The sequence below is a fragment of the Hypanus sabinus genome, chromosome 20 (genome assembly GCF_030144855.1).
Source record: "Hypanus sabinus isolate sHypSab1 chromosome 20, sHypSab1.hap1, whole genome shotgun sequence".
NCBI lineage: Eukaryota > Metazoa > Chordata > Chondrichthyes > Myliobatiformes > Dasyatidae > Hypanus > Hypanus sabinus.
Window position 1 is genome coordinate 5,749,741 of NC_082725.1, and position 27,969 is coordinate 5,777,709.

Genomic DNA, 27,969 nt, shown 5'->3' on the forward strand with positions numbered 1-27,969 from the left:
TTTCTCTATAGTTGAGGGCAAAAATAAGAAAATATAATGCCCATTATGAACAATATGGGCAACCTATGTACAGAGCCAGAAAGTATAGTCAAGGTCCTGGGTGAACACGTTTCAGTATTTACAAAGGACAGGTTTTGCAATTGGAGAATCAGTGAAGGGAATGATAAAAGTGCAGCAGTTAGCACAACGCTATTACAGATTGGGGAGTTGGAGTTCAAAGTTCAATTCTGCATCTTCCCCTTGACCACGTGAGTTTCCTCCCATAGTCCAAGATTTACTGGTTAGAAGGTTAATTAGTCATTGTAAATTGTCCTGCGATTAGGCAAGGGTTAAACAGGTTGGTTGCTGGATGGTGTGGCTCATTGGGCCTGAAGGGACTGTTCTGTATCTCTAAATATATTCTAGAGCAGGTCTTGCAGCCATAAAGGTGGATAAATCCTCATGGCTGGATGAGATTCATCCCAGGCTGCTTCAGGAGCAAGAGAAGAGATTCATGGAGCTCTTGCTGAGATTTCCAGATCTATGCTGGGGACTAGTGAGGAACAAGATGACTGGAGGACAGCAAACATGATCCCATTTTTCAAGAAAGGCAACAGGGAAGAGCTTGGTAAGTATAAACGTGTGAGCCAAATGTAAGAGGTAAGGAAAATGCTGGAAAAAAATTAACGATTACTTGGAAAGGCAAAACTAATCAGAGACAGCCAAAGTGAGCAGATCCTACCTGACCAATTTAAATTTTCCAAAGAGGTGATGAAGGCAGCGTAATAGCTGTGATTTACATGAACGTCAGTAAAGCTTTGACGAAGTTCCTCATGAGAAGCAGTTCCTAAAGATGGCCATGTGGGATCTGTATCAAGGTGGGATCCACAGCAAGTTGAATCCAAAATTGGCTTGGTGTTAGAGGACAGAAACTGATAGACATCCAATTACAAAAAGAACACTTTTACTATGAGTAATGTCCCACAAGCATTGGTGCCAGGACCTTTGTTTCATGTACTTGAATGATTTGGACATGGATGTACGAGGCAAGATCAGTGAGTTTCCAAGAAAGATTGACAGTAGTGTGGAAGATAGTCTTAAACTGCAGTGAGTTTTTTTGCTGAAAGACCTGAAAAATAGCAGATGCAGTTTAATCCAGAGAAATGTGGGTTGATGCATCTTGAGAACAGTGAAGAAGCTGACACTTACAGCATGAATGGTAGGGTCTTGAATAAAATTGAGGAAGAAAGTCTTCCATGAGCATATACATAAGATCTTTAAAACTGGCAACATAGGAAGACATATAGGACACTGACCTTCATTGGTCAAGGCAGTGAGTGCAAAAGTAGAGATTATGTTCCAAGTTTATAAATCCCTATAACCTCCATTAGCACTGTAACTGCTTTATATGTTCAGATGCCAGTTATTTACTTGTATCAGAAATCACGGCACAAAATGTCTGTTTCTAAAAGTTTATTCAAGATCATTTAAAAAAAATGCATTCATATTTTCAATTTTTTTTCACTCAAACAGTTAAAATGTGTGCTTTCAGCAATCTATCACGTTTCTACCAGGCTACTCAAAACAGACATGAATCTTATTATAAGTAAAAAAGTGAGTAAAATTGCATGAATGCATGATAAAATGTTAAGAACATCTACACACAATAAAAACAGGTACAATTTCACAAAAAACGAGCCAAAATGTACAAAAGAATTAGATAGAAGAGATAAAAATAAAGAGACACAAGATACATTATTTTTCTGGAATTATCCTTTTAAACAGTTAATCATACATATCATCGTTGTAATCATCTTCATCTGATTCTATAAAATATTTCACCTCTTTCTTGGCTCGGCCCTGCCTTGACTGAGATGCATCAGTGTGTGTGCTTGATCGAATTCCATCCACAGTTTCAAAATCATTTTCACCATCAGCATTATATGACGACTTTTTAGATTTCTAGGATAATCAGAAATGGGTTATTTTGTGCTACATGTTTCTAATTTAATGTTAATATCATTGAACACAATGAGTCTGAGATAGTGTATGTTGTACAGATTACTCTTACTATATTTAAAGTAAATAATATATGGCTGTTTAATGCTCTAAGCTAGAGGTCCCTAATATAAAAAATGTTGGGAACCTCTGCTCTAGGCAATTAAAACACATGTTATTATGGAAGGATGATAAAAATTTTGACCAACTTTTTTTGTGGAAGCCTTTTTTCAAATAAATTTTTAAATGCTAATTTGAAAACCCATAAATAGAGTCTTCTGCTACTCCTGAATTTTAATTTCCTTTATTTTCCACAGTATATTGTTTTTTTCTAATTCTTCAAATGTATAATTCCAGATACTGAATATATAGGCAGTCTACAATACAGAATGACATTTTGCTCATCTCTTCCCCCAATTTTTAATTATGAATTGTTATTTCTGGCAATACCGAAGAACTAATCGTATTGTGTAATAACCTTAGAACTTTAGTGGAAGTTACAAACAGGTCCGTCCTGAGAACAATTGGCTTGGGTGAACAAGACTTCTACACTTGCAAAGAGCTTTGTGTTAGTGAAATATAAGACCAAAACAAGAATACATACTTGGTCAAAGTGTGCAAATTGTAAAATGCTATTTTATAGATTTCAAAAGATGATCATTCAACAGGCAGTAGCTACATGAATAAATCAATGACATCTTCCTGATATGGAATGATAAGAATGCATTATTACCTAACTTCAAATCTTGCCATGTGAAGTCATGTAAGATTATATTTTGAACCGAAATGTTATAATTATTTCAATCAAAAATAATTGTTTGTTATTTTTTTACTAGTTCCACACAATAGACAACCAAACCCCAAAAAATAAGTTCAACTAATATACTAATAAACTGTAACAAAATGAAAGCATACCTGGAACAAATTTTGAGGGACATCTATACTTTTTTAAAAAAGTTAGCTTATTTAATTGCACACACTAAAATATTTAAAATGTACTCAATTAATTATTAAAGAGCTGTCACAGTGGAGTCTGATCCAAGCAGATGGACTTAATATTTATTCATTACTGGAATATTTTGATGGAACTGTTTTCAGTCATTAACTGAGGCAGTGATAAAGCAGCAGTTTTCACCTGAATTAAGTATTGTTACATCTGCATCCTTGTAAGTGGAAAGTATTTCAGCCATTTGTGATGTGCTATTTGTAGTTGGCAAAGAAACATTTTGATATTAGAATTAGTGTTAAAAGTCCAGTCACCTGAATTTATGCAACTAGACTGATACTAGCCTGTTTTATTCCTTCAGGATGTATAATTTCTTAACAAAGAAGGTGATTATCCAACAACTGCTTGTTGTAAATTCCACAACAGATATTACTGACATAACTATATTTTTTATTTTCAAACAAGTTCTGGATCTTGTTATCGATGCCCATTTCATAGTGCTGGATTTTCTTGAGCTTTATGTTAAACTGATAAATTTAAAAACACAAGCAAAAAAATTGTAATAAAGTAGATGTACAAACCCTGCTTGCTGCTGACTTAATAGGCTTCTTCAAAGGAGAATATTCATCATCTTCTGAGCCAGATTGCTTTCTCTTCTTTCCGCGGCTTTTACCTGAGGTAAGATAAGGCAATCTTATTTTTGCTATCAGCAGCATATACTTTAAATGGAAGGCAAGCTCTAGTGGGAGCGGCCGTTCTTAAAAAGTCTGGTTTGAAGTCAAAGTGCTGAGCTTGAGACCTTAAGTCTGGAACAATTCCTTTTCTTTTTCCAAGACTGTCTTGGAACTGAATATTCTATGGTTGATATTTCAATAGGACTCTTCCACACACAACCAACTTGTCCATCCTCATTTCCTAAAATAGCTCCCAGCAACGCCAACCCTTACATACTGTACAACATTAAAAGTACTCAAATGAATTTCACCCCATCTAAGCCCTTACACAAAGATAATTGCAGTCAATATTGATTCAAAGGCTCTTTAACCACACATTCTCATTAATTTTTATTTGTACAATTTGTCGTCTTTTGCACATTGTTTGTCAGCCAACATGCCCCACGGTCCAGCTATCTAATCATGGGACAATTTATAATGACCAATTAGCCTACTTGGAGGAAACTGAAGCACCCAGAGGAAATCCACATGCTCACAGGAAGGACATACGAACTGATTACAGAGGACGTCAGAACTGAATTCCAAGCACCGACACCCCAAGCTGTAAGAGTACTATGCTACCATGGTGCCCAATCTGCTTATGTATAGTTTTTCATAAAATTCTATTGTATTTTTCCTGTAAATGCTTGCAAGAAAATGAATCTCAGGACAGTATACGAACATGTACTTTGATAGTAAATTTACTTCTATGTTTTGTTTTTTCAAGGAAGCAACGAAGATTATTGGTGAAGGCAAAATAATACATATGGTTTACATGGACTTCAGCAGATCTTTTCCTGGTCCTATGGGCTAGGGCACATAGAACCCAAGTTTGGCTTGCCAATAGCAGGCAGACGATAGTGCTTTAGGGGTGCTTTTCTGAATGGAAGGCTGTTACCACTGTATGGATCAAAAGACTTGGATGAAATGGGATGAAAAAAATCACATACGGAGATCCAGAAAAGTATGAGGTATGTATTTTGGGATGTTGAATTACTAACAGGAAAATACAGTAAATGGCAGGGCCTTCAGGAGTGTTGGGATGCAAGTTCATAGCTTCTTGACAATGATGACAGGGTAGACAGGGTTACAAAAGTGTTTGAAATGGTTGCCTTCATATACCTAGGAATTGGGCATAAGAGCAGTTATTTTCCGCACTGAAGGTGACTAACAAGAGAAGTCAAAGCCAATGTAAAAGCCAAAGAGAGGGCATATAATAGAACAAAAATTTGTGGGAAATTGGCAAACTGGGAAGCTTTTAAAAACATGCAGGAGGCAAAGATGGAATTCAAAAGTAAGCTAGCCAGTAATAGTAAAGAGGGATACCAAAGGATCGTCAGGTACATGAAGTGTAAAAGAGAGGGAAGAGTGGTTATCAGACCACTGGAAAGCAATGCCAGAGAGGTATTAACGGGGGACAACAAAATAGCAGAGAACTGAGTAAGTTTTTTGTATCAGTCTTTGCTGTGGAAACCACTAGCAGTATGGTGGAAGTTCCAGGTGTCGGGACATGAAGTACGTGAAGTTACCATAACTAGAGAGAAGATTCTTGGGAACCTGAAAGGTCTGAAGGTAGGTAAGTCACCTGGACCAGATGTTGTACACTCCAGAGTTCTTAAAGGTGGCTGAAGAAATTGTGGAGGCATTAGTAATGATCGTTCAAGAGTCACTAGACTCTAGAATGGTTCCAGAACACTAGGGAAATTGCAAGTGTCACTCCACTCTTCACAAGAAGGGAGGGAGGCAGAAGAAAGGAAACCATACGCCTGTTAGTCTGACCTCAGGGTTAGGAAGATGTTGGAGTCAATCATTAAGGGTGGAGTTTCAAGGTACTTGAAGACTTGTGATAAAATAGGCCGTAGTCAGCATGGTTTCCTCAAAGAACAATCTTGTTTGACTAATCTATTGGAATTCTTTGAAGAAGTAACAAGCAGGATAGACAAAAGAGAATTGCTTGATGTTGTGTACTTGGATTTTCAAAAGGCCTTTGACAAGGTACCACACAAGGCTGCTTAACAAGCTACGACCCTGCTGTATTACAAGAAAGATTCTAGAATGGATAAAGCAATGGTTGATTGGCAGGAGGCAAAGAGTGGGATAAAGAGAGCCTTTTCTGGCTGGCTGCCAGTGATTAGTGGTATTCCACAGGGGTCTGTGTTGAGACTGATTTTTTTTTTAACATTATATGTCAATAATTTGGATGATGTAATTGATGGCTTTGTCAGAGTTTGCAGGTGATTCAAAGATAGGTGGAGGGACAGGTAGTGTTGAGGAAGAAGGCTACAGAAGGACTTAGACGTATTAGGAGAATGGGCAAAGAAATGGTAGGTGGAATACAGTGTCTAGAAATCTATGGTTGTACACTTTGATAGAAAAAAAGGTTGACTATTTTATAAATGGAGAGAAAATACAAAAACCTGAAGTGCAAAGGGACTTGGGAGTCCTTGTGCAGGATTCCCTAAAAGTTAATCTGCTGGTTGAGTCCGTGTGAGGAAGGCAAATGCAATGTTAGCACTCATTTCAAGAGGACTAGAATATAAAAGCAAGGATATAATGTTGAAACTTTATAAAGCACTGGTGAGGCCTTTTGGAGTATTGTGAGCAGGTTTGGGCAGCTTATCTTAGAAAATATGTGCAGATACTGGAGAGGGTTCAAAGGAGGTTCATGAAAATGATTCTAGGATTGAACAGCTTGTCACATGAAGAGTGTCTGATAGCTCTGGGCCTGTATTCACAAGAATTCAGAGGAATGAGGAGTGACCTCACTGAAACCTATCAAATGTTGAAAGGCCTTGATAGAGTGGATGTGGAGATGATGTTTCCTATATTGGATAGTCTAGGACCAGAGAGCACACCCTCAGAATAGAGGGACATTCTTTTAGAACGGAGATGAGGAGAAATTTCTTTAGACAGAGTGGTGAATCTGTGGAATTCTTTGTCATAGGAGGCTGTGGTGGCCAAGTCTTTATGTATATTTAAGGCAGAGGTTGATAGATTCCTGATTGGTCAGGACATAAAGGTATATGGGGAGAAGGCAGGAGATTGGGGCCCAGAGGAAATTTGGATCAGCCATGGTGAAATGGCAGATCAGACTCAATGAGCCAAATTGTCTATTTCTGCTCCTTTTCCTTATGGTAATGATTATGTGGATTGAGCTGCCAGAGAAAGCTGTGGAGGTAGATACAATTCCAAATAAATTTTGGATTGGCAGTGAGTAGAGGGATATGGGCTTAATGCGGAGAAAAGGGATTAGCATAGATCAGCATCAAGGGCAACATGAATTGGACCAATGGGTCTGTGCCTGTGTTGTGAAATTCTATGACTAAGTACAAATACTAAAGTGTAAAAGATTATTTTAAGATACCTTTTGTACCTCCTGCTTTTTTTGACATGCCAAAGTCCAAGTCTGATTCAGAATCGGAGTCTGAGCGATCTGCTTTCTTCGGTTTGGGTGGAAGCTTCCTTTTCACTGTTGTTGCTTTTTTGGGCAAGCCGCTGCCCAAATCAGAGTCAGAATCCATAGGGTCTGATTTCTTAGCTTTAGGTGGTCGTTTGGGCTTGGATGTACCATCAGTGTTGGGTGGTTTTTTCACTGCTGAATGGGATTCGGAAGACTTGAGTTATTCAAGATTGTTTCATGTCATTTCCCGTACATAAGCACAAAATAACACCATAAACAAACATACATAAGATAGCTTATATACACAAATTGATTTGTATGTCCGTAAAGTGACACTAGGAGTGTCAGTATGTAAGGTGATTGACGGGAAATTATAAAGTAGTGGTGGTAAGGAGGGGTAGGTTAGTAGATGGATTGGCCTTACAGCTTGGGGAAAGTGTGGTGGTCCTGGTATGGATGCTACTTTGCTTCTTCCCAGATGGGAGGGAGATGAACTGTCCACGAGTGGGTGGGATCCTTCAAGATGTTACTAACTCTTTACCAGCATCTTTCTGCATATATCCTTGATGGCAAGTAGACTGGTGCCGGTGATGCCATTGGACAGATTTGACTTTTGTTGTAGAGCCATCCTGTCCACCACAATGCAGCTTCTATAAATGTTATATTTGTATGATGTAGACTATGGCAGAATACAGAAAAATGATGATGCAACTAATTGTCTCCAAAGCAAAGCAATACAGATAGAATTTCTGGCAGATGGTTATGTAGTTCAGATTTCAAAACAGGAAAAATATTAACATGATAAAAATATATAGGGACACAACAGATGGAATTTGAATGTCACCCATTATTAACAAAAGTAGATTGGCAGATGGCAGAGGAAAAATGGATTTCTGCTGAACATCCAGGACTGCTTTGTGGGTTAGTGTGATTTCAGTCTAAGAAAAGATGTGGAATTACTGAATCCAGTTGTAGAAATTTAATAGTGTCAGAGCAACAACGAGGACATCCGAAGACAAACTCATTAAATACATTGCAAGTTCAGCTGTATCTGTAGAGATAAATTCTAAAATCAATAGGTAAAGACACAAACTAAACTTCCAGGTGGCAGTGAATTAAATCACACAAGTGATTTATAAAGCAGTCATTTTTAAACCATTGATTTATAAAAACTTGTAGTTTACCATATACTCTTTACCTCGAGTTGTTAAACTATTAGCAACAACTTGCCTCATCATCTTTAAAGTGATATTATACATACACTTAAAAGGACACCTGAAACCCAGTTAAACATATAATTCAAAAGACTATCTTAAGTACTGCAGATTCTCAATGAATTATCAGCTAGTCAGATTCCTAGTGTTTTAAGTTTCAAATAATTTTGTGAAAAGACCAGCAAAACAAAACCCAGACTAGCAAGAGGCCACATAGCCTCATCTAGTCCTCTAATCAGTAAAAAAAAAATAATTGCTGAATTTATGCACCACCTACACTTGCCTTTTAATTTCCCTAGTGCTGTCTTAGTCCTGAACTTATCAACTGATTAAGTGTCCATAGTCATCTATGAGTGTGACTTATAAAATACACAAGTTTCTCTAAGAAATACCTTCTCAATCCGTAATCATTTTTCTATCACCCTTAGTCCTAGGTTCTCAAGAAAAGCAGCCTCTCACCATCAGCCTCCTGAACAGCATGGATAACTTCACTCACCACAACTCAACCAATGCACACACTCTCAAGGACTTTTTACAAGAGTTTTTTTTGTTTTCACAGTTTATCTTCTTTTGAAGAGTGGTTGTTTATGTATAGTTTTTCATAAATTCTATTGTATTTATTTTCCTATAAATGCCTTCAAGAAAATGAATCTCAAAGTAGTATAATAAATTTTACTTTAACCCTGTTAGATTTAAGATCATTGAATATTGATGAAAGAATTGGAACTGAATTATTCCAATCCTAGTTGCAAATTGCACTGTATTTTACTGGTTGTCCAGCAAGCATTTTCATTTTTCACACAATTTTAGTACTAGTCCCAAAGATCTACTTCAGCAAATGAATTACAGCTTCCATTGAATTTATTTTATCTCTGCTTCTGATACAATTTCAGGCTTTCATTTCCAGTTCCTTAATCATATAGCAAAGGATTAAAAATAACTGCTTACCTTTCTTAGCAGCGGGTGTAAGAGTCTGTGATTTGACAGGAGATTTGTGAGGGCTTTTGACACTGCTGAGAGGTGAATATACTAGAGAGGATGCTTCATCACTGTCTGATTTTAATATATCTGTACATAGAAAATTTTTCAACAACATGAAGCTCTTAAATATGTAATAATAGTAAGAATTTACCATTAAATATATTATCAAAATATAGGTGGGAGAATCCTTACTGCTCGAGTCATGATGTTTCAAAACAGCAGCTCAACTGGATTGGAAAACTAATATCACTTCATTATGAAACAAAGGTAATAGAAATAAACTGACTGAACAATTACAACCTAGTAAACGAGAGAACATGATAAATAAAAATTCATGATATTTTACACTGAGATCCGTTGACAATTTTGAATTTCTAACCAACTTTCAAAACAAAACTACCTGTGTTCAATTTGTAATATTGCAATTTACAAATATATTAACCATTAGTCTGGATACCAAGTCTTCAAACTGATTAGTAAAAGACTACAAATCTGTTAGCAAAAATCTTAAAAGTAAAAAAAATTGTTCACTTAAAAATCAACATGTAAATCAAAATGATGTACGGATCCATGAAGCATTGATGAGGATCTCTTATCACCCATCCCAAAATCTCTTTGACCCACCACCATCAGGAGGGAGGTACAGAAGCTTCAGGACCAGGACTGCCAGACCGGTTAACAGCTTCTTTCCTCAGGTTGTGAGACTAATGAATACCCTGCCTGCCATCATCAAGGTCTCATCTCTAAGACAGCAAGCTGTTTACTGTACTGTATATTACATGCACTGAATTATATATTATGATGTTTTATTAACTTATTTGTGCATGTACTGTGGTCCGGAGGAACGTTGTGTCATTTGCTTGCATTATAAGAATAAACTTGAATTTATGCTTTCAACCTAAACCTTTTCTCACTGTTACCATCAGGTAGGAGATACAGAAGGATGAAGGCACACACTCAGTGATTCAGGAACAGCTTCTTCCCTTCTGCCATCTGATTCCTAGACATTGAAGCTTTGGACACTACCTCACTTTTTTAAATATACAGTATTTCTGTTCTTGCACATTTAAAAAAAATCTATTCAATACACAATTGATTTACTTATTTTTTTTCTCTCTCTCTGCGCTAGATTATGTATTACATTGAACTGCTACTGCTAAGTTAAAAAATTTCACGTCATATGCCGGTGATAATAAACCTGATTCTGAAAACCCTGTTCATAAGGATACTAATATGAACTAAAATGCATATTAGACCATTAAATTTCATTCTGCGGCAACACTTCCCACACCTCTAAAGAACAAGTCACTTTATAATTTTGTCATGACCTACCTGTTTCTTCTGATCTTTCATGAAATGATGATGAGGTGAAGATATTTTCTGGCTCATGATTTTTTGTGGGCTGTGGAGTAACTTTTCCGGCACTAGGTTTAAATGAAAATAAAAAAGAATTTACAATAAACCAATTCTCTTGTTAATTCTGTTACTTGACCTTAAATTGGTGTGGGAGGGAAAAAAATAGAGATTGTAAACCTGCAGCATACAGTTCTCCTGCATGAAAACATCTCTGTGGCTCTAAAATCAAATTACTAAACAACTTCATGAACACAAGAAATTCTGCAGATGGTGGAAGTCCAGAACAACGCACACAAAATGCTGGAGGAACTCAGCAAGTCAGGCAGCATCTATGTAAATGAATAAACAATCAACATTTCAGGCTGAGACCCTTCATCTGGACATAACCAATCATCAATAAAATCTATAAACAAAAGCCCCTTTGGAAGGCAGTGAAAATATGTAAAAAACTAATTAAAATAATTCTGGCAAAATATTTCTCTCACTGTTTTGAGAACTCTACTGAACCATAATCATGCACTCAGTCACCACTTCATTAGGTACAGGAGTGGAACCCAGTGTGGCCTTCTGTTGCTGTAACCAATTCACTTCAAGATTCAATGTTTTGTGTATTCAGAAACACTCATCTGCACGCCATTGTTGTAACACGTTATTTGAGTTACTGTCACCTTCCTGTCAGTTTGAACCAGCCTGACCTTTCTCCTGACTTCTCTCATTAACAAGGCCTTTTTGCCTATAAAACTGCTGCTCACTGGGTTTTTATTGTTTTCTACATCATTCTCTGTAAACTCTAGAGACTGTAGTGTGTGAAAATCACAGACATATATATATACACACACACACACATATATATACACTTAACAGTTGAAGTCAGAAGTTTACATACACTTTAGCCAAATACATTTAAACTCAGTTTTTCACAATTCCTGGCATCTAATCCTAGAAAACATTCCCTGTCTTAGGTCAGTTTGGATCACTATTTTAAGAATGCAAAATGTCAGAATAATAGTAGAGAGAATGATTTATTTCAGCTTTTATTTCTTTCATCACTTTCTCAGTGGGTCAGAAGTTTACATACACTTCATTGGTAGCATTGCCTTTAAATTGCTTAACTTGGGTCAAACGTTTTGGGTAGCCTTCCACAAGCTTCTCACAGTAAGTTGCTGGAACTTTGTTCCATTCCTCCAGACAGAACTGGTGTAACTGAGTAAGGTTTGTAGGCCTCCTTGTTCACACACGCTTTTTCACTTCTGCCCACAAATTTTCTATCGGATTGAGGTCAGAAAATGATGTCAAGTTTGGTTCATCCTTGGGAGCAATTTCCAAACGCCTGACAGTATCACGTTCATCTGTACGAACAATACTACGCAAGTATAAATACCATGGGACCACACAGCTGTCAAACTACTCAGGAAGGAGACGCATTGTTTCCTGGAGATGAACGTACTTTGGCACAAAAAGTGCAAATCAATCCTAGAACAGCAGCAAAGGACCTTGTGAAGATGAGGGAAGAAGCAGGTAGACAGGTACCTATATCCACAGTAAGATGAGTCCTATATCGACATAACCTGAAAGGCTGCTCAGCAGGGAAGAAGCCACTGCTCCAAAACAGCTATAAAAAAAGCCAGACTACAGTTTGCAAATGCACATGGGGACAAAGATCTTACTTTTTGGAGGAATGTCCTCTAGTCTGATGGAACAAAAATTGCACTGTTTGGCCATAATGACCACTGTTATGTTTGGAGGAAAAAGGGGGTGGCAGCATCATGCTGTGGGGGTGCTTTGCTGCAGGAGGGACTGGTGCACTTCACAAAATAGATGGCATCTATTCTAATAGATGGCGGCGCGACGGCAGGGCGCAGTGGCCACTCCAGTATGAATATCTGTAAGTGGGGGCCGTGCACAATCCTGATTTGATGGAGATGGATGTGAGAAGCACGGAGGAACATCTGGTGAAACTTCTGACATGCCTGTTTCACTGCCGCTGCTACTGTGCAATCAAAAAATCTCCGGAGAGGAAGACCCCGAATCCTCGGCTTTGCCTGTTGCTTGGCGGCCGGGGCCAGGGTCAAAGCGCTCGGCAGAGATGGTGCTCGGTGTCGGAGGGATGGTCGGAGGCTTGAAGTTTCTGGACAGACTCAGAGTTGGCTGTGGTCAGGTGCTTCCAGAGACTGCATCGGGAAGTTTTGCCGCATTAGAGGTTCACGGCAGGAAGAGTTTTTCTTCCTTCTGCCATCTGCGTGAAATGATGGGCTATCGGGGACTTGGAGAATTTTTTTTAACCGTACCCATGGTCTGCTCTTATCAAATTACGGTATTGCTTTGCACTGTTGTAACTGTATGTCATAATTATGTGGTTTTTGTCAGTTAGTCTTGGTCTGTCTTGTGTTTCTGTGATATCATACTGAGAAACATTGTATCATTTCTTAATGCATGCTTTACATAGAAACATAGAAAATAGGTGCAGGAGTAGGCCATTCGGCCCTTCGAGCCTGCACTGCCATTCAGTATGACCATGGCTGATCATCCAACTCAGAACCCTGTACCTGCTTTTTCTCCATACCCCCTGATCCCTTTAGCCACAAGGGCCAGATCTAACTTCCTCTTAAATATAGCTAATGAACCGGCCTCAACTGTTTCCTGTGGCAGAGAATTCTACAGATTCACCACTCTGTGTGAAGAAGTTTTTCCTCATCTCGGTCCTAAAAGGCTTCCCCTTTATCCTTAAACTGTGACCCCTCGTTCTGGACTTCCCCAACATCGGAAACAATCTTCCTGCAAATGACAATAAACAATATGTCATTTGTCAATATGTCATATAAAAACTAAATGACAGTAAACGAGGACTGAGTGTCCTCAATCTAATATAAAAAATAATCTAAATCATTAGGAAGGAAAATTATGTGGATATATTGAAGCAACATCTCAAGACATCAGCCAGAAAGTTAAAGCTCGATCGTAAATGGGTCTTCCAAATGGACAATGACCCCAAGCATACCTCCAAAGTTGTGGCAAAATTGCTTTAGGACAACAAAATCAAGGTATTGGAGTGGCCATCACAAAGCCCTGACCTCAATCCGATAGAAAATTTGTTGGCAGAAGTGAAAAAGCGTGTGCGAGCAAGGAGGCCTACAAACCTGACTCAGTCATTCTCTCTACTATTATTCTGATATTTCACATTCTTAAGATAAAGTAGTGATCCTAATTGACCTAAGACAGCGAATGTTTTCCAGGATTCAATGTCAGGAATTGTGAAAAACTGAGTTTAAATGTATTTAGCTAAGGTGTATGTAAACTTCTGATTTCAACTGTATATATATACACACACACAATGTCAATCTTCTGGACTATTATTTAATTATTTATTCGTGTATTGGTGGTATTATTACTTTATACATTGTGTGTGAATTATATATACTGTGTTACGCACCTTGGTCTGGAGGAACATTGTTTGGCAGTATATATGTATACGATTGAATTACATAAAAATGAAAAATTACTTACTGCAGTGATGCTTGTTTTGATTTTGTGGTAAAAAAATCGTCGTCGTCATCATCATCATCTTCATCCTTTCCACCGGTGTCTGAAGGAATAAATTCAGCATCCCTTTCTTCCACACTTGGAGATTCAGATTTCATTTTCAAATCATCCTCATCATCCGCTTCCTCTTCCGAGAAATCAAAAGTATACTTTGGCTTTTCAGCTTTAAAAACAAAGTTACCATTATAAATTTATATTAATTATATACAGAGGATTCCCATTAATTGGGACACATTGGGACCAGTATATTTTGGCCTAATTAAGCAGTTGCCCCAATGAGCCGAAGTTTATGGAAATAGTTAAAAGATATAAAAAAAGGCAAATTACCATTTAACTGACAATTTATGTATTTAAATGAAATGCAGAATAAATTAGAACACTACCAATACCTCTACAGTGCTATAAATCTATTGTTTCCTAATAACTATTGGAGGAATTCAGCTGTTGTGTTCTTTTAATTGACTGCAAATGAACAAAATCAACACAGACACCAAGGACAGATAATGGATTGCCTTCATATAATGCTTTAGACGACTGCATTGTCCAAATCTTTCATCTTCAAGATAATTGTCAATACCATCATAATTCCTAACCTGAAGTTCATTTTAGTTCCCGTCCATTTCTGGCATCTCCATGCCTGAATACCTGAAACTGCAGTGAGCAAAGCAGTTCCGAATAGTCTTACTACCTATTTCACACAAGTGCAAGTAACTGACGCTAGTTAGAAACTGTTCAGCAACAGTATCCTGCCCCAATTAAGTTGCATGGTGTACCAAATAAACAATGAGAATCCTGGCTATTTTCTGAATGTAGTTTTAATTCCTTAAGAGCTGTCCCAAATAAGCGGTTGCCCCGATTAACTGATGGCCCAATTTACCAGAATCCACTGTATTAGAAGATAATGTTCTGAACTGACAGTTAGCCTGGGAATGTGATTTCAGTTGATGTGCCATTTGTTTTTATGATATTTTTTCAGCAGATTTGTGTGTGACTGGGGGCTTCCATTGTTAATTCATTGTGGGGACGAGACTATTAAACTGACAACCTTTTCAAATGGCGCATTTTAAAACATACAGTTTATTTTATACTCAAAATTAGTCAAAGTCACTACAGCACAGAAACAGGCTCTTCAGCCTATCTAGTCTGTCCTGGTTTGTTATTCTGCCGAGTCCCATCAATCTGTACCTGGACAACAGCCCTCTATACCCTTCCCATCCATATACTTATCTCAATTTCTCTTAAATGTTGCAATCAAATCCGCATCCATCACTTCCGCTTGCAGCTTAGACCATAAGATACAGTGAATATAAAAAGTATTCATACCCACCCTTGGAATATTTTACAACATGGAATCACAATTTGGCTTTTTTGATACTGATAACAGAAAAGACTCTTGTGTCAAAGTGAAAACAAATTTCTACAAATTTGCCTAAATTTATTACAATTATTGAACACAATATAATTGATTGCATCATTAGTCATCCCCTTCAAGTCAATATTTAATAGATGCACCTTTGGCAGCAGTTAGACCATCAGCTTTGTACATCTGGACACTGCAATTTTTCCCCAATTCTTCTTCACAAAACTGCTCAAGCTCTGTCAGATTGCATGGGGATCATGAGTGAACAGCTCTTTTCAAGTCCAGCCACAAATTCTCAATTGGATTGAGGTCTGACTTGGCCACTCCAGGACATTAACTTTGTGGATTTTAAGACATTCCTGTGTAGCTTTGGCTTTAAGCTTAGGGTCACAGTGTCTTGCTGGAAAACAAATCTTCTCCCAAGTCACAGTTCTTTTGCAGACTGCATCAGGTTTTCAACCAGGATTTCCCAATATTTTGCTGCATTCATTTTACCCTCTACCTTCACAAATTTTCCAGGGCCTGCTGCAGTGAAGCATCCCCACTGCATGATGCAGCCACCACCATGCTTCACGGTCAGGGTGATGTATGATTTTTGATCATATGCAATGTTGACTTATGCCAAAAATAGCAATTAGTCTGATGGCCAATAAGCTCAATTTTAGTTTCATTAGACCATAGAACCTTCTCCCAGCTGACTTAAGTCTCCACAAGCATTCTGACAAACTCTAACCAAGAATTCATGTGAGTTGATTTCAACAGTGGCTTTCTCTTTGCCACTTTCCCATAAAGTTGCAACTGATGAAGCACCCAGGCAACAATTGCCGTGTGCAGTCTCTCCCATCTCAGTCACTGAAGCTTGTAACTCCCCCAGAGTTGGTGGCCTCCCTCACTAGTCCCCCTCCTTGCATGGTCACTTAGTTTTTAAAGGAGGGCCTGCTCTAGGCAGATTTACAGCTGTGCCATATTCTTTTGTCTTCATGGTGTAGTTTTTGCCAGGATACAGTCTCACCAGCAGTTGGACTTTCCAGATACAGATGTATTTTTACTACAATTAGTTGAAGCACCTTGACTGCACACAGGTCTCCAAAAACAGATCTCCATTTAACTAATTATGTGACTTCTAAAACCAATTGGCTGCATCAGTGATGATTTGGTGTGTCACATTAAAGGCGGGGACGGGGGGGGGGGGGGGGGGGAATACTTAAGCAATCAATTATTTTGTGTTTTAATTCGTAATTAATTTAGTTCACTTTGTAGAGATCTGTTTTCACTTTGACATGAAAGTATTTTTCTATTGATCAGTGTCAAAAAAGTAAAATTAAATCCACTGTGATTCAATGTTGTAAACATGAAAACTTTCAAGGGGGGTTTTTAACATTTCTTTAAAATATAGGCACTGCATGGGAGCAGGATTAGACCATATGGCCCATCAAGTCTGCTCCACCATTTTATCATGGCTGATCCAATTTTCCTCTCAGATCCTATCTCCCGCCTTCTCCCCATATCCCTTCATGTCCTGTCCAATCAAGAATCTATCAAACCCTGCTTGTTCCACAGTGGCACCACCATCTGAGTGAAGAAGTTTCCCCTAAATATTTTGCCTTTCACCCTAAACCCAACACCTCTCATTTCAGTCTCATACAACCTCAGTAGAAAAAGCCTGCTTATATTTAAAAACACAAAATGCTGGCAGAACTCAGCAGGCCAGATAGCATCTATGGGAGGGGGTAGTGACGACGTTTTGGGCCGAAACCCTTCATCAGGACCCTCCTGATGAGTTCTGCCAGCATTTTGTGTTTTTATTTATTTCCAGCATCTGCAGATTCACTCGTCCTGCTTGTATTTACCCTATCAAGGTCCCTCAATTTTATAAAATTCCATCAAATCTTCCCTTATTCTTAGCGAATAATGTTTTAGACTATTCAACCTTTCCTAGTAACTCAGGTCCTCAAGTTCTGGCAACATTCTGTAAATTTTCTCTGTACTCTTAGTAATTTTTTTAGATCTCTCTACTGTAACTTGCTTTTTGTAAGAATAGGGTACAGGTGAGACCATTCCCACAGTATTTATACACAGCTTAATAAATCATATCATTACTTAAAACAAAAGATATATTGGCATTGGAGGCAGACCTAAAGGGCTAATCTATGTAGCTAATTCCTTGTCTAAAGAAACTGTCTGATCACTGATGGTGAAAGGAATTTGATCTATATTCCTTGGAGTTTGGAGAATGATGGTCATCTTTATTGAAGTTAATTGACTCCTCAACTTCAGGCAAAGGAGTGTTAGTAAAATTTAAGCAAACTGGAAACAATGAGAAATTGTTCTTTAGGTGAAACAGGATGGAGGATACTTGTTGCAGAAGACAACATTGCAGGATTCCTCAAAAAAAATTATCCTAGGGACAAGCATCTATAGATAATTTATCAATGGCCTTTCCTTCATTGCAAGATCAGACGTGGGATTATTTACTGATGAATGAGCAGCTTTCAGTTTTCTTTGACTTCAAAAGGTAAGTGGCAAATAGCAAGCATGCTGCACAAAAAGGTGGAGAAACCTGTATTATTAGATTAAGGTTCAGCTGTTAAGGTGTTATTCACGTTAGTCACCTGCAGCTCTACGAGGCGTAATCTCTCTTGGAATATACGTCAAGTCAGGTTCTTCAAGGTCATCATCTGACTTAGATTCTGAATCAGACCAGGGGTTCTTTTTCTTTCCCTTTTTGACTTGAGATTTGGGAGTCTGAGACGTTTTCCTTGCTCGGGCACCTGATAATCAAAAACAGAAATTCATACCATAAGGAATTTCTCAGTTTGTCATGTGTCACTTTGGTATATGTATTAATCTTGACATACAAAATATGTTATCTTATTGACAATTTCCATTCCGTTATCAAAAGCCACACCACAGGTGATGGATTTGCTGCCTCACACCTCTGGCAATCTGGTTCAATCCTGCCTTTGGTGCTTCTGTGAACTCTGCACCATTCTCTCCAGGAGTGCGTGGATTCCCTCTGGGTGCTCTGATTTCCTCTCACACTCTAAGGGCAGCAGACTAATTGGCCACTCTAAATTGCCTGCAGTGTGTAGGTGATGGGTAGAATTGGGGAGGGATTGATGGGAATGTAGGGAGGATAACGAAATGGGATTAGCATTAATGAGTACTCGATATTTGGTGCAGACTTGGTAGGCTTAAGTGGCTGTTTCTGTGTTCTAATTTGTTCAGTGACCATAAGCTAACCTGGGTACCATGCATAGCATTAATCCGCAGCATCTTTTGATTTACATAGATTTAGACTGACTGTTAGTTTAAAGTTAAGAAGCTACCAGAAAAGGATGCTATTGACTTTCTTCCTAGAAATTATACACTTAAAGCTTATATCGTTTGAAGGACAGAGTTGATCAGGTGGAGACAGCAGTCCTTTAATAAAGAAAATCTCAAAGAGTTATATTGTAGATCATATATGTTCAAGCCTGCAAGTATTCACTAATACAGCAGTTATGTTTTTTTTAAAAGGTAGCTCCATTTTAAATTAGGATAAAACTTTGACAGAAGTACATTTTCAGACTTTAATTAATTTTATTATCACATTCAACATTACATTTAATTTTAAACTGTTTTGACAGAGTCTAAGAATAGGCTTTGCTTTATTATTTGAAGTTACACTTAAGTAAATGTTGCTTTTGTTTGAACAAGTTAGAGGGCACTGCTTGTTTCTCATTCTGTTTAATATTGTTGGTCTACTGGATAAAGTGGAGCACATCCTAATTTGCGTAAACACACCAGGTTCCTTCTTCTCTTTCTTCAGGCGTGGAGCTTTAACTTTTGCCTCACTTGTGTCCAATGCTTCTCCATTTCCTTCCCCTATTGCTGCCCCAACCTCTTCATCAAATTCCAGCTTTATTCCATCTGCATCACCCTGAAAATTAAAATATGAACAATAACAGCCCAGTAATTAAAAAAATTTGTAGTGAAATAAAGGAGATACAAATTCTTTGAAACGCTCTAAAAAGGAATAAAAATTGATGTGTTTGTCGGGTAAAGTGAATATTTTAAAGGTAAGTTATGTTTGATAAATTTAAAGATATCATTAATAGAATTTGGGCCCATGATCAGCATTGTAGGAAGCTAGAAATGGGGCATCATCAATGATCACTTGGAATTTAGTAATGATACTAAATTAGGTAGTTTGCAAAAAGTGGTTTCATTGAATACTTAATTTTAAAACATGGATAGGATGCAAGTACTTCTGATTTGTTGTGGATAAATTTAACAACGAGCAAAGGAAAAAAAAACGTAAATAAATAGAATAAAGCTCTCTCATAACTGAAAGTACAACTGTATGAATATCTACATGCATGTAGAAAAATATACAATAGAAACCCTGTGTAAGTTTTGTGGGTTCAGCATAGAGAAGGTCCAGTCCTAGAAAATGTATATATCATGCCTTGAAAAAGTATTCAATCCCAGCTATCCCAATGAAGGGCCTCAGCCCAAAACGTCAAATGTTTACTCTTGTTCATTGTTGCTACCTGGCCTGCTGAGTTCCTCCAGCATTCTGTGTGTTGCTTCAACCCCAACAACTACTTTCACATTTTACTGTCTCATTTTCTAAGTTTAAAATATATAGAATTCGTTTTTTTTGAGCTAATCTATAAAACATTGTGCACCATATCAAAACAAAAGGAAAAGGTCTAAACCTATCATCAATATACTAAAAACTAAAAAACAAAATTGTGAGGCTGAAAAATATTCATCCCCTTCGTAATTACTACACTAACTTTCCTCAGATGCAATATATGCATTACTTACCAACTCACCCAATTTGTTGTTGTAGAAATTTGGAGGATCACCTGTTTTCAACGAATTAATTAGAATAAATACAATCGAACATCTCTGGCAAGACCGCAAGATTGCAATCCACCATTGCTCCCTAACTAACCTAGTACATCTTGAGTAATTTTGCAAGAAGAAATGAGCAAACCACTCCAGCACGTTGTGCAAAGCTAAGAGACTTATTCAAAAATATTACTGGCCATAATAGCTGTGAGAGGTGGTTCAACTAAGTGCTGAGCAAGGGGTGGGGGGGCGGGGATACTTTTGAACCTCTGACATTTCAGTTTTTCAATTTTTAGTTTTTCTTGTTTTACTATTTTACCTGTTTGTTTGGGCTCTAGTGTAAAAAAAAGTAACGTGATACACAAATAAAAATTCTCAGTTAAACTGATCAAAATCCCTGGTTGTTATACTCAATTATGTGAACAAAGGGTTGGGGGCTGAATACTTTTGCAAGGCACTGTATAGCTAGCTGTTTTGGCTATAAAGCTTCTAAAGCTTCTCATTACTGCAATCAGGAACCTCCAGCACAAGCCATGATTCTGCAAAGTTAGAGCTATACAGGATGCTACAAGATAGCAATTCCATGGCAAAACAGACTAAAGACACTGAGCTTGGGAAGAATTTTTAAAAGAAAGAGTAAATGGGATAAAACTCTTCCAGTAAGTGATCATCAAACTAAAGCAACAGAGGGACAAGGGAAAAAGTTCAATGCTCAGCAAAATTTGTATTTTGCTATTAGGATTCATTGAGGCATCTGTGTTACACCTGTTAGATAAAACTAGAATAAATATTTAAGGCTGAGAATTTAATCAGATAAATACAAAGCAAGTAAACTAGGGCACCAGGGTCACCTGGTGGTTAGTTCAGTCGTATTACAGCTTGGGCGTCAGTGTCTGGAGTTCAATTCTGACGTCATCTGTAAGAAGTTTGTATGAACCCTGTGAATGCATGGGTTTCCTCTCACATTCCAATGATGTAACTGTTAGTAGATTAATTAGTCATTGTAAATTGTCCAGTGATTAGGCTATTGTTAAATAGGTAGGTTGCAGGGCCACGCGGCTTGTTAGGCCGGAAGGGCCTGTTCCATGCTGTTATTACTAAGTAAATAAATACCTCCCTTCATCCTTCAATGCTTTCAGACACATTGTATCTATCCTTGCAAACACCAAGGAGCAAAGCAGATTAATAGGGCACCTTACTTTGTTTTTACTTTACTAAACCCAACATCAATGTAATCTTAATTTCAGTAGTAATATTAACAATGCAACCATTTAATGAAATACAGAAGGGTAATTATGTGAAACAAAAGCATTACAATATATCCTAAATGTACCTTAAAGTAATTTTAAACTTGCCTTTCCTTTCTTCTTCAGTAATTTTTTTGTTCCATCTGCTTTTACTGCAAGCATGATGACAGGTTCAATTCTCCTACCATGGACTGAGGGCAAGGTCTCATCAAGTTGCATCTTTTTGAATTTTGGTTTGCCAACTTTTCCCTTGACTGCCTTGCTAATAGTTCCTGCTAGAGCATCCTCTCTCTCTTGAGCTTCCACACGCTGCAGTAAAATGGAGAAATAAGTTTGTTTCAACAGTCACGTCAAAAGGTTTGGTATTGGTATTAATTTATTATTGTCACACATGCTAAGATACAGTGAAAAGCTTGTCATATACTATTAATACAGATCAAATCATTACACAATGCATGAAGATAGAATATGATAAAACAATAACAATGCAGATTGAAGCATAAAAGCTACCAAAAAACTGCAATGCAGGTAAACAATAATGTGCAAGTCTGAAAGTGTAGACTGTGAGGTTAAGAGTATCATATCAGAGGTCCGTTAAGTAGCCTGATAACAGTGGGACAAAAAGCTGTCCTTGTGCCTGGTGACATATTTTCAGGCTTTTATATTTTCACCGTTACTCAACAAGTATAAAGACCATAAGACACAGCAGAATTAGGCCGTTCAACCCATAAAGTCTGTTCTGCCATTCCGTCATGACTAATCTCAGATCCCACTCAACCCCATACATCAGCCTTCTCACCATATCCTTTGATGCCTCGATCGATCAAGAAACTATCAACATCCACCTTAAATTTGAATCGGGAGCAAGTTACAGCTTGTGATTCAGCTGGGAGCTCAGAGAATTCGACCATGTAGGTAGGATTTAAGCCTACCTGGTCAATACCTGTGCAGGAGGGGGAACTGTGCAGGAGGGGGAACTGCGCAGGCGCGAGTGGCGTCAGCGTCGAGCGCGCACTTTAAAAGGCAGGACTTCTTGTCAGAGCGGGCAGTGGAGTCCGTGGAAGCAGAGTCCTGGGCTTTGGCTAAGTGGGCTTCGGCGTAAGGGGACTTCGGTAAGCTTGTGTGATTGCTCGCTGAGGGGAAGAAGGTAAGGTCACTAGGTGCTTTTTAGACATTCTATTAATTCAGTTCAGGTATGGGGGAGACAGTCAGAGCAGTGGTGTGCTCCGTATGCAGTATGTGGGAGGTCAGGGTCAACACAGTTGTCCCTGATGACCACACCTGCAAAAGGTGCGTCCAGCTGCAGCTCCTATCAGACCGAGTTAGGGAGTTGGAGCAGGAGCTGGATGAACTACGGATCATTCGGGAGGTGGAGGCAGAGATAGATAGGAGTTATCAGGAGGTAGTCACACCAAAAAACCAAGAAGTAGGCAGATGGGTGGCGGTCCAGAGAGGCAGGGGGAGCAGGCAGAGAGAACAGAGCACCCCTGCGGCCATTCCCATTAACAATAAGTATACCGTACTGGATACTGTTGATGGGGATGACCTACCAGGAATGAGTTGTAGTGGTCCTGCCTCTGGCACAGAGGTTGAACCCTCAACTAGAAAGGGGAGGAGGGAAGAGAAGAGAGCGATAGTTTTAGGGGGGCAGATAGGAGATTTTGTGGGGCAGATCGGGAGTCTCGGATGGTATGTTGCCTCCCTGGTGCCAGGGTCCGGGACATCTCAGATCGGGTGCAGGCTATTCTTGAGAGTGAGGGCATGAACCCAGATGTAGTGGTCCATGTAGGGACCAATGATGTAGGTAAGGTGAGTGAGGGGGTCCTGCTTAGAGAGTTCAGGGAGTTAGGAGTGAAGCTGAAAGGCAGGACCTCCAGGGTGACAATCTCAGGATTGCTACCTGTGCCACGTGCGAGTGAGGCGAAGAATAGAATGATTATGCACATTAATACGAGGCTGAGAGCATGGTGCAGGAAGGAAGGGTTCAGGTTTTTGGATAATTGGTCTTTGTCCCAGGGACATTGGGATCTGTTTCGAAGGGATGGTCTACATCTGAACCGGAGGGGTACTAACATTCTTGCAGGAGTATTTGCCAGTGCTGCTCGGGGGGGTTTAAACTAGATGTGCAGGGGGCAGGGATCCAGATCCAGAGGGTTGGTCAGAAGGTGCATGGAGTTAAATGTGTACAAGGTTTGGGTGATCTTGAGAAGGTCATCAAAATTCAGGGTGCAATTTGCCCGATGGAAGTTCAAGGAGCTGGGTTAGGTACAGTAGACAGTGTTTTAAGCAAAGAGAGGAGGAATGGGCTAAGAATTCTATACTTGAATGCGCGTAGTGTCAGAAATAAGACAGATGAGCTTGAAGCTCAGATGAAAATGGGGAACTACGATATTGTTGGGATAATGGAGACATGGCTGCAAGGGGATCAGGCCTGGGAATTGAGTGTACCAGGGTATACGTGCTATCGTAGAGACAGAAATATGGGAAGAGGGGGTGGGGTGGCCCTGTTGGTGAGGAATGAGATTCAGTCCTTAGCAAGAGGTGACTTGGGAACAGGGGAAGTAGAGTCTGTGTTGATTGAGCTGAGGAACAGTAAGGGTAAAAAGACCCTAATGGGTGTTGTGTACAGGCCCCCAAACAGTAGTGTGGATATTGGGTACAAGTTGATTAGGGAGTTAACATTGGCATGTGCTAAAGGTAATGCAGTCGTTATGGGAGATTTCAACATGCAGGTGGACTGGGAGAATCAGGTTGGTGCTGGACCCCAGGATAGGGAGTTTGTGGAGTGTCTGAGGGATGTATTTTTGGAACAGCTTGTGCTTGAGCCAACCAGGAACGAGGCTATTTTGGACTTGGTGATGTGTAATGAACAGGAATTGATAAGTGATCTTGAAGTAAAGGAGCCATTAGGAAGTAGTGATCATAACATGATAAGTTTTTATCTACAATTTGAGAGGGATAGGGGCAGATCAGAGGTGTCAGTGTTGCAATTAAATAAAGGAGACTACGGAGCCATGAGGGATGAGCTGGCCAAAGTTAAATGGGCGGATGCCCTGGCAGGAAAGACAGTGGATCAGCAGTGGCAGATATTCTTGGGCATAATACAAAAGATGCAAATGCAGTTCATTCCAATGAGAAGGAAGGATTCAAAGAGGGGGAAGGGGCTACAGTGGTTGACAAAGGAAGTCAAAGATTGTATAGCATTAAAGAAAAAGAAGTATGACAGGGCTAAGATGAGTGGGAATACAGATGATTGGGAAAGTTTTAAGGAACAGCAGATCTTAACTAAAAAAGCAATACGGAGAGAAAAAATCAGGTATGAGCTCAGTCTAGCCAGGAATATAAAAGGGGATAGCAAAAGCTTTTTTAGCTATGTGAAGAGAAAGAAGATAGTTAAGAACAATGTTGGCCCCTTGAAGAATGAATTGGAAGAAATTGTTATGGGAAACAGGGAAATGGCAACAGAATTTAATGCATACTTTAGATCTGTCTTCACCAGGGAGGACACAAGCAATCTCCCAGATGTATGGATGGGCCAGGGTCATAAGATATCAGAGGAATTGAGACAGATTGACATTAGGAAAGAAACTGTGATGAGTAGACTGGTAGGACTGAAGGCTAATAAATCCCCGGGTCCAGATGGTCTGCATCCGAGGGTTCTAAAAGAGGTGGCTCAGGAAATTGCGGATGCATTGGTAATCATTTTCCAATGTTCCTTAGATTCAGGATCAGTTCCTGAAGATTGGAGAGTGGCTAATGTTGTCCCACTTTTCAAGAAGGGAGGGAAGGAGAAAACGGAGAACTATCGCCCTGTTAGCCTAACGTCAGTCGTGGGGAAGATGCTTGAGTCCATTATTAAGGACAAAATAGTGGCACATCTAGATGGCAGAAATAGGATTAGGCCGAGCCAGCATGGATTTACCAAGGGCAAATCATGCTTGACTAATCTGTTGGAGTTTTTTGAGGGTGTAACAAGGATGTTAGACGAGGGTAAGCCAGTAGATGTTGTGTACCTAGATTTTCAGAAGGCATTCGATAAGGTGCCACATAGGAGATTGGTGAGTAAAATCAGAGCTCATGGCATTGGGGGCAGGGTTTCAACATGGATAGAAAACTGGTTGGCAGATAGAAAGCAAAGGGTAGCAGTGAATGGGTGTTTCTCAGACTGGCTGGAGGTGACTAGTGGGGTACCACAGGGCTCTGTATTGGGACCACAGCTCTTTACGATTTATGTCAATGATTTAGATGAGGGCATTGAAAACTATATCAGCAAGTTTGCTAACGATACTAAACTGGGTGGCAGTGTGACATGCGAAGAGGACGTTAGGAGAATACAGGGAGACTTGGATAGGCTGAGTGAGTGGGCAGATACTTGGCAGATGTCATTCAATGTGAATAAATGTGAAGTTATCCACTTTGGAAGCTGGAACAAGAGGGCAGAGTATTATCTGAACGGTGTCGAGTTAGGTAAGGGAGAAATGCAAAGAGACCTAGGAGTCCTAGTTCACCAGTCAATGAAGGTGAATGAGCAAGTGCAACAGGCAGTGAAGAGGGCAAATGGAATGTTGGCCTTTGTTACAAGGGGAATTGAATACAAGAGCAAGGATGTTCTTTTGCATTTGTACAGGGCCCTGGTGAGACCACACCTGGAATATTGTGTACAGTTTTGGTCTCCAGGTTTAAGGAAGGACATTCTGGCAATTGAGGAAGTGCAGCGTAGATTCACTAGGTTGATTCCTGGGATGGCAGGGCTGTCTTATGCAGAGAGATTGGAGAGATTGGGCTTGTACACGCTGGAATTGAGGAGATTGAGAGGGGATCTGATTGAAACGTTTAAGATAATTAAAGGATTTGATAGGATTGAGGCAGGAAATATGTTCCAGATGTTGGGAGAGTCCAGTACCAGAGGGCATGGATTGAGAATAAGAGGTCAGTTATTTAAAACAGAGTTGAGGAAGAGCTTCTTCTCCCAGAGAGTTGTGGAGGTGTGGAATGCACTGCCTCGGAAGACGGTGGAGGCCAATTCTCTGGATGCTTTCAAGAAGGAGCTGGATAGATATCTGATGGTTAGGGGAATCAAGGGATATGGGGACAAGGCAGGGACTGGGTATTGATAGTGAATGATCAGCCATGATCTCAGAATGGCGGTGCAGACTCGAGGGGCCGAATGGTCTACTTCTGCACCTATTGTCTATTGTCTATTAAATATACCCACGGACTTGGCTTCCACCGTAGTCTGTGGCAGAGCATTCCACTGATTCTCTACTCACTGGCTAAAAAAATTCCTCCTCACCTCTGTTCCAAAAAGTTGCCCCTCAATTTTGAGACTGTGCCCTCTTGCTCGAGATACCCCCACCATACGAAATATCCTCTCCACATCCACCCCATCTAGTCCTTTCAAAATTCATTAGGTTTCAATGAGATCCCCTGCAGTCTTCTAAGTTCCAGTGAGTACAGGCCCAAACCCTTCATTCCTGTTATTATCCTCATGAACTTCTTCTGGACTCTGTCAATGACAGCACATCCTTTCTGAGATATGGGGCCCAAGTGCAGCCTGACTAGTGTCTTATAAAGACTCAGTATCACCTTGCTTTTATATTCTATTCCTCTTGAAATAAATGTCAAGATTGCATTTGCCTTCTATTTCACAGACTCAACCTGTAAACTAACCCTCTGGGAGTCTTGCATGATGACTCCTAAGTCCCTCTGCACCTCTGATGTTTGAACCTTCTCCCCATTTAGGTAATAGTCGCACTATTGTTCCTTTTACCAAAATGCATTATCACACGTTTCCCAAAACTGTATTCCATCTGCCACTTTTTTCACCCATTCTTCCAATTTATCTAAGTCCTGCTGCAATTGCATTGCTTCCTCAGCACTACCTACTCCTGTCTTCATATCATCTGCAAACTTTGCCACAAAGCCATCAATTCCATTATACAAATCAATGTGAAAAGTAGCGATCCCAATACTGAGTCCCAAGGAACACCACTGGCAGCCAACCAGAAAAGGCCCTCTTTATTTTCACTTGCTGCCTCCTACCTGTCAGTCATTCCTCTGGCAAATGCCAGGCATTGAAACATTTAAGTTATTGAAGCTAACAAAACAGAAAACATAATGAAAAATATTAAAATATTGATGTTTCATCAACCACAAAACCCGATTCACTATAGTTTAGTAATGCTAATGATCACTTTGACCTCTTTGCATTAAAATTGACTTTTTTGTTCTAATTGTATTCTTTCTTGTAAAAAAATGCGTATAATTTATGCTTTTTTCTTGTGAATGCAGCTTATATATTGCTATGTGCCTGTGATGGTGCTACAAGATTTAAGTACACATGATAAATTTCACTCTGATTTTGGGGTAACATGCACAAATGGTGGAGGAACT

The 27,969-nt window shown here is 39.3% G+C and overlaps 1 protein-coding gene across 3 annotated transcripts in view; it reads right to left on the reverse strand.

Moving 5' to 3' along the window:
• Nucleotides 1–1,437: 1,437 nt before the first annotated feature.
• top2b (DNA topoisomerase II beta) overlaps nucleotides 1,438–27,969 on the reverse strand; it is a 94,489-nt gene continuing 67,957 nt past the window's right edge. Inside the window, exons 28-36 of one of the 3 annotated variants that reach the window (XM_059944993.1) lie at nucleotides 21,685–21,885; nucleotides 19,274–19,409; nucleotides 18,100–18,258; nucleotides 14,092–14,290; nucleotides 10,564–10,655; nucleotides 9,199–9,318; nucleotides 7,001–7,228; nucleotides 3,505–3,596; nucleotides 1,438–1,941 (exon numbers count right to left, since the gene is read on the reverse strand). In XM_059944993.1, the coding sequence (XP_059800976.1) occupies nucleotides 1,765–1,941; nucleotides 3,505–3,596; nucleotides 7,001–7,228; nucleotides 9,199–9,318; nucleotides 10,564–10,655; nucleotides 14,092–14,290; nucleotides 18,100–18,258; nucleotides 19,274–19,409; nucleotides 21,685–21,885 (1,404 nt within the window). In that variant the 3' untranslated portion in view covers nucleotides 1,438–1,764. Of the gene's footprint in view, nucleotides 1,942–3,504; nucleotides 3,597–7,000; nucleotides 7,232–9,198; nucleotides 9,319–10,563; nucleotides 10,656–14,091; nucleotides 14,291–18,099; nucleotides 18,259–19,273; nucleotides 19,410–21,684; nucleotides 21,886–27,969 lie in introns of all 3 variants that reach the window. The other 2 variants (XM_059944994.1, XM_059944992.1) reach the window with 2 other exon arrangements.